This window comes from Bidens hawaiensis, unplaced genomic scaffold, assembly GCF_021521415.1.
Source record: "Bidens hawaiensis isolate Kalapana, Puna unplaced genomic scaffold, B.hawaiensis_p1.1 tig00001032_1, whole genome shotgun sequence".
Taxonomy (NCBI): domain Eukaryota; kingdom Viridiplantae; phylum Streptophyta; class Magnoliopsida; order Asterales; family Asteraceae; genus Bidens; species Bidens hawaiensis.
In genome coordinates, this window is record NW_027491060.1 from 1,764,343 (window position 1) to 1,771,734 (window position 7,392).

At 33.9% G+C, this 7,392-nt stretch overlaps 2 protein-coding genes across 2 annotated transcripts in view; both read left to right on the forward strand.

Annotated features, from left to right (window-relative positions):
• The window catches only part of LOC143553188 (uncharacterized), a 233,343-nt gene that overhangs the window by 212,628 nt on the left and 13,323 nt on the right, over nt 1-7,392 (forward strand). The window lies entirely within an intron of this gene.
• On the forward strand, nt 2,015-5,197 carry LOC143554820 (2,3-bisphosphoglycerate-dependent phosphoglycerate mutase 1-like). Its single transcript, XM_077044499.1, has 7 exons — nt 2,015-2,259; nt 2,627-2,850; nt 3,200-3,318; nt 3,423-3,579; nt 3,748-3,849; nt 3,921-4,040; nt 4,922-5,197. The coding sequence occupies exons 1-7, from the start codon at nt 2,016-2,018 to the stop codon at nt 4,964-4,966; spliced, it is 1,011 nt and encodes a 336-aa protein (XP_076900614.1). The 5' UTR covers nt 2,015; the 3' UTR covers nt 4,967-5,197.

Below are 7,392 nucleotides of genomic sequence, written 5' to 3' on the forward strand. Positions count from 1 at the left end.
CTTCAAAAAAACAAAAATTACAAAATTTCGATCAGTTAGGAAACAAATATAGGAAAAATTTTTGAAAATGCAGTTTCCAAGACTATCAAGTTATCTAATTACCGTTGGTTTTCTTGAATTTTAAACCCAACCTTAGAGAAGGGGATAAAGAAGTTCTATATGCGTCCAGTACCGGTTCATCTATGCTAAAAATTGACTACAAAGCTACCATTAAAGATGAAATTATCAAATTATCTAAAGAAACAAAGACAAAAAACAATATAGTAAATAGTTAAGTAAGCGTATAAGAATAAGAGTAAATTACATGTTTCGATGTTTAATTAAGGATATAAAGACATCATTTATCTTCGTATGTTGCAACAGTTTGCACCATTTACAATAGCACGCGTTATATTATTATGATAAACCAATTTGTTGCTATCCCTCAGGAATATTTAATCATATACTATTTTTTTATATGAGTTGACTAGATCTAGCCTAGTTGGTGCTTCTCCTAGTGGGAATATACATACGAGGTGGTTTTGCTTGTATGTACAGGTTTGGTTTCCCATATTACAGGTATGTAAACCAACTGAACGTTCAGTAAATTGCTTGTAAACTGTTTGCTGTGAAGTTCGTTTATATTCGTTTCTTTAATAAACGAATGGATATGAACATTAATTTTGTGTTCATTTAATTAAAAGAACGAACATGACCACATGTTTTGTTTGTTCATTTATGTTCATGAACGTTCGCTTACTTGTGTTTGTTTGTGTTCATTTAAGTGTATTCATTTATTTATGTTAATTTCTTATACGAGCGAACATAAATACAAATATTTGCCTGAGTAAGTGTTCGTGTTTGTTTAGAGTTAAATGAACGAACACAAACACCCCAGTGGTCGTGTTCGTTCAGTTCATTTATACCGCTTTGTATACTTCTATCATTTAATATAAAAACTAAACCCCCACTTCTGGCCTAGTGGTAGGAAAACTTGGATTCTCCAGTGGAGACCCAAGTTCATTCGATCCCTACTTAAGTTACTTTGGGTGAATACTAGCAATGAAGGATTTAAGTCAAGCCTTGTGTTGTTGTCACTTCGGATCCCAAGCCCACTCGGGTTTTCGTTCCACCACGTGTTACGTAAGAGAGTTATTCTCTTATGGTGGTACAATGACTGTCAAGTGGCAGCCGGCGGTACGAGTTTCCGTGAAAACACTCAAACCAAACTCCAAAGGTAGCGTGGACCCGGTTAAAACAACATAATATGACCAAAGTAACTCCAAATTAGATAGGCTTAAAAATAAAAAAGAAAGAAGGGTTCGTTTTAAGAAAATTAATATATAACTAAATAAATGTAAAATGTTAACTGAACCAAGTTGGGCTACCAGATTTCAACAATTAGCGACGCATCTTTCAAAGATATATTCTATATATTGTCACCATACCAAACACAACACATTCACAATCAACCATCACGATACATTTTATTTATTTTCTGTATCTGCATCGTTTGTATCGCCAAATCAATAATGTAAGATGTATTTCTCTTACTTCACTTTACTTTTACACGGATTTGTTACTGTTAGGTTTTAATGCGCTTTTATATCAAATTAGTTTCAAGTTTCTTATAAATGATGCGTTTGTTGTATTTTGTGATGTATAATCAATTTTTTGTAGTCTTCATTCGCTAGGGTTTGATTTGAAGGTGTAAATTTGTGGTGTTTGATTAGTGTTGGTTGTTTGTGAATGGTTGATTGATTGATTTGTTGTTGTTTATAATCAGATTTGTTAACTATATGTTTCACTTTCAAAGTCAACATCTGGTTAAATAGTTGCTGTAATTAGAATCATTTGAAGTTATTATTAGACTCATTTACATTTGATGTTGACTTGCAATTTATCGGATGCTATGTGATTTGACTTTAGATTTTGATACATGAAATCAAATAAAAATGTTTCAAATAATAGAAATTTCGTTAATAATTATGGATTCTAGAAGCTAAATGGCTAAAAGTCTGTTGTTGATTTCCAGAATGGCTGCGATGGCGTCTCACCAATCTATTGCTACCCAACAATCCCAAGGGTGTATTGGTAATTCGGCCCTGCACCAGGACTGTGGAAAGATTTCCATGAAGTTGGTTAGAGGAGGTTATTATTGTGGAAAGAGAAGTCGTGGATCGATTCAAGCGTCGTCGTCTTCTTCGTCTGAGAACTCAGCTAACAATCCGATTATAGCACCGTTGATTGGCACCTCCAAAGACCCTTCCAAGAAACCAAGTATGATATCTTGCTTCATTTCACATTTCACATTTGACGATGAGATAATAAGAATTTATGCATGATGTAAAAGAGATTGAAATGAATATTTATCTGAATGCTGGGATTATAATAAACGAGCCGATATTGAGCGTGAATAACTAAGCTAGCTATAGAATATTGTTCGAATCGAGCTCGGGGCGGCCCGTTTACACCCTAGCGCTGCCTCAAGCCCTTGAGGCATTTCTAGCTGGTCTGCGCACCTTTTAAAGCCAATAACTATAAATCAAAGTTATAGTGGATTTACATCAAAGAATGTGTATTTGATCATAACATATTGTTATGGATTTTGTTGACTTAAAATTCTCAAACTGAGTTAGTGTTTCAGGTGAGGCGGCTTTGATATTGATTAGGCATGGTGAATCGCTTTGGAATGAGAAGAACTTGTTCACTGGTTGTGTTGATGTGCCATTAACAAAGAAGGGTGTGGAGGAAGCCATTGAAGCGGGTAAGAGGATAAGTAATATACCAATTGACATGATATACACATCCGCATTGATTCGTGCACAAATGACTGCTATGCTTGCCATGACTCAACATCGTCGCAAAAAGGTACTCAGTTTTCAAATTATTTATGTATAATAAATTAATAATATGTTAAATATGTTTTTAAAAACTATATTATCTGAATTAATCAATTTGGGAGGTTGTACACATAAAAATAGATTGACTTTTCAACCCGTTTGACAAGATTTAGTTTAGCTACTTTTTTATATGACCTGTTTGGGATAAAAAAAATTATGACTTTTATACCCTAAAACTTGCATTAGGATATTAGAGTTTGGAGTGTAAGGATAAAGAGAAGGGTATAATGGTATAATTTATACTCGATGAAATGGGTAAATATGACACCTTAAGAAAAGGGTAGAATGTTCATTATATAAATTACTGGTTTTTGTAGGTTCCTATAGTCATGCATGATGAAAATGAACAAGCAAAAGCTTGGAGTCAAATTTTTAGCGAGGAAACAAAGAAGCAATGTATACCTGTGGTTACAGCTTGGCAACTGAATGAAAGAATGTAAGAATTACACACACACACACACACACACACACACACACATATATATATATATATAGACACACACTGGCATTCTGCATTCCTTAGACTTCCACTCTCTTCAGGTACGGGGAACTACAGGGCCTAAATAAGCAGGAAACCGCAGATAAATATGGAAAAGAACAAGTACACGTGTGGAGACGTAGTTATGATATACCTCCACCAAATGGAGAGAGTTTGGAAATGTGTGCTGAACGAGCCGTTGCATACTTCAAAAACGAAGTAAGATTACAATTTTATTTATTTCATATTTCTTGCATTTCTGCCATTTTATTTCATATTTTTTGCATTTATATCAATTCATTTCATATTTCTTGCCTTTTTGCCATTTTACTTTATGTTTCTGATTATTTGTTGTATAGATAAATGTCTAAAAATGACCTTTTTCAGATTGAACCTCAACTCCAACAAGGAAAAAATGTAATGATTGCTGCACACGGGAATTCCTTGAGGTCTATTATAATGTATCTTGACAAACTCACATCTCAAGAGGTAAGATAGTATAATATCAAATGTAATATCTGATTATTTGAAATTTGAAAACTACATGCTTTAATTATTAGGTTATAAGCTTGGAACTATCAACCGGGATACCGATGCTTTACATTGTGAAAGAGGAAAAGTACATTAGAAGAGGAAGTCCAGCCGCCCCTACTGAGGCCGGTGTCTATGCCTATACTAAGGTCACCATATTATCATGTTTATTGCTTTAAAACTATAAGATGGTTTTAGTTGGTGCGGTCCCGCTTTTTAAATAACATGCAATCCGTTTTATATAAAATATTTTCGTTTAAACTATAAAACTTGATGATCATTTCTCTTTTATCTTTTAGATTTTGGCTTATATTACACAATCAGTTTGAGTTATGATAAAAAAAACTATTTAAAAAATAAATGGTTAAATGTGCCAACGTGACAATATGTGAACACCCCCCATGGCCCCATGTCAACTTAACACAACCCGATGAGCTAAACGTGTTCAGCTTAAACCCAAACCTTCAAATTTTGTGATAGGCTCGTATTGGGTAAGAAATTCACATCCCTAAACCCAAAGTTGGGTGTAGGGGTCTAAACGAGCTGAGCCGACCCCTAGCTCGACTAATCTCGAGTTTGGCTCGTTTCGAGCTCTGTTTCTAAAGATTGAGCTCTGCTCGTTAGTAGTTTTTCAAGTTCGAGCTTGGCTATTATGTTGATTAATTTGTTAACACTTAAAATTATTTTTATACAGAGATTCTAATTATATTTTTTATATTTTACATAATGTATATTATATCGTTTTATATATATGTATATAATTATGATTGTTTAAATGCATATTTAATATATTAAATAAAAAATTATATTAATAATAAGCTCTTTTAAGCTCGCGAGCCTGATCAGTGCTCGAGCTCGACAAGTGAAGCTTGGGCATGGCCTCGTTTAATAAACAAGCTTATTTTAGGCTGGAGCTCGTTTAAGCTTGGGTTGATTCAAGCTTTTAGTAGTCAAACTTGTATCAAATGTAGCAAACTCATGTATTCTCTGTCGTTTGAATTTACGTATGTCTTTTTTGTCCTGGCTGCAGAATTTGGCTAAATACAGGCAGAAGTTAGATGAGATGCTTCATTGATGTCAACGAGTTTCCCGTGCGTATGAACATCAAGACTAGCTTGTGATCAAGTTTCTTACTGTCTTCATAGGAGCATGTTTTCATCACGGGTACATATATTAGTTTCTTGTTTCTAAATGTAGCAAAGAGTCTTAATAGATACAAGTACTATGAAAGCGGTAGAAACATAAGACATCAATGTGTACTTTATCGTGTTCAAGATCATAGATATTGTGTAATATATTTTTCCTACTTCCTTTGGGTGTATTTTTCTTAAAAACGTACCCTACCCCCCCCCCCTCCCCTCCCTTTCTTTTTTCGCAATGTTTTTACGGACTATCATGTTACTGGTCCATTGGTCGACTCCGATAAAGGAATCAGATGATTTTCACAAGTGATTTAGTAAAACATTTATACTTTAGGTGCAGATTTACATTTTTGCTTGTGTTTTGGTGTATAATTGTATATCTATAGTTCATTATTAATTCTAATAGAATATAAGCCCATTAAAACGGTTCACCTGTTAGCATGGCTTATAAACGCACCTCTAATGCTTCATCTTTGAATATCATTTTATAACATACAATATGCATATCACCCCAAAGAGTGAAAAGGGGTTAGAAGTTAGAACTCACATGGTTTGTGTACACTTCAGTCTTAACGAGATTCTTCACGAACATGACATCCGAACGGCTGTGCTAGCTCTGCTTGCCCTTCTTACCACGTAACTTGATGTAGCCAACTAAGTTAGAAGCAACTACAACTCCAAAGACTGACCAAGTAACCAATCCAATGACAGCTGTGATCTCTGATGAATAACACCAACAAAAGAGAGAGTGGCGCCAGGATTCCAGACAAGCAAAAAGTGGTTTTGAGGATCATGTAATGGATAAGGCCGAAAAGTTTCCTGATCTGGCTCTTTATTATAGTTTACGTAGAACAGCAGACCAGAAGTGATGGTGGCTATGGTTAATGCACCCACGGACATTATCATTAACGGACCGTGAGTCTTGTAAGGAGAGTAGCCTTCATTTTGAAACATGAGTTGAACGAGTGATGCTAGTGGTGTGTACATGGCATGACGACTAGTGTTCCTGTGAACAGGAAATGCATCATTCTCGAGTAATCACTAAACCTAACAAATTACAAATTAAAATGAAAAGTTTAACCGATCGAATGAGTGAGTGACCCCCAATGCATTTTATGTATAAATGAATTTTCTTTTTTTATAAATTACACGAACAATGCCATCGTTTAACTTTAAAATATAATTTTATGAATATTTATCATATGTTATATTTATACACACAAATTCCTTAAGTAGTTACGAATAAAGTAAAAAAAAAGGTTAATTTAACTGTGTTTAAAAAAGCAAGTAGAAGTAATAAAGATGATCAATTTGAGGTGCACGATAAGGTCTGGTCTCCTGAAGAGGCACTAGACATGAGAGTTTCAGAAAAACCTTAGGAACTTGAAAATAAAGAACTCTCGGTACATTATCATGTCTTAAATGTATGAAATCGAAACAAAATCGATGGATGATACTTGTATTTATGATGCAGCGCTAGAAATGTTTAAAATGATAAGGATCAAGACCGACCCAAACCAAATTGTCCACCCTAATGGAAAGAAGTATGTGATGGATTGTAAATGCTTGGAGAGTTCGAAGTTAAAAAAACCTTGAGATATATATTATACCAAGTTAACAAGTTCTCTCTGTGAACGAAATCATGCTGTATGCGTTTTAACATACTCAATGATTTTCTTTTTTAAAAAAAAAGAAGATAAATACGATGTAATGAGTCCATGTGTTAACAATATGAATACCCCTGACAAGATTATTTTATCTTCTAAGTTCTAACTGATTCCCATGGAAGTCGGTACCGGTATCGTATTATTGAAACCAATGTTGTAAAAGTAGGTCTACAAGGCCGAGTACTCTCCGAGTACTCGCTACAAGGTATGGTGCTGATGGGAGTTTCTTTAAATTCCGCCTAGTTACTAAAAATTGTTCACAGGTGGTCAACATCAGCCAGAAATACATCTAGTCGGTTAACTTGGCATATTTTGACATAAAAGTACAACATAATTCGTATTTCTATAGTATTATGAACGAATATCATTTTTTTAATTAATGATTAACAATTTTTAGAATAATTTAGTATTTAAAAATGTATTTATCTTATTTATATTGATATTCACTTATTTTGTTATAAATATTAGTAAACTTATGATATTTGAAATATATATATTACCTAAAAATTAATTTTCTTTATATTTATCATGTCGGGGTACTCTCCGTGTACTCCTCAAGTACTCCGAATCAATTACCAGATAGGTGAAACTGAGGCCAATGATGCCATCAATCGGTAATTTTCTTTTATAGCATTTCATTATCTCTATTTAGGATTACCATCTGAGTTCTGATTATAGCCCACTAGCTCATT

Coding starts and splice junctions, on each gene's coding strand:
- LOC143554820 (XM_077044499.1), top strand. CDS start 2,016: ATGGCTGCGATGGCGTCTCACCAATCTATTGCTACCCAACAATCCCAA. Junction 2,260..2,626: donor AGACCCTTCCAAGAAACCAA/GTATGATATCTT, acceptor TTAGTGTTTCAG/GTGAGGCGGCTTTGATATTG. Junction 2,851..3,199: donor CTCAACATCGTCGCAAAAAG/GTACTCAGTTTT, acceptor TGGTTTTTGTAG/GTTCCTATAGTCATGCATGA.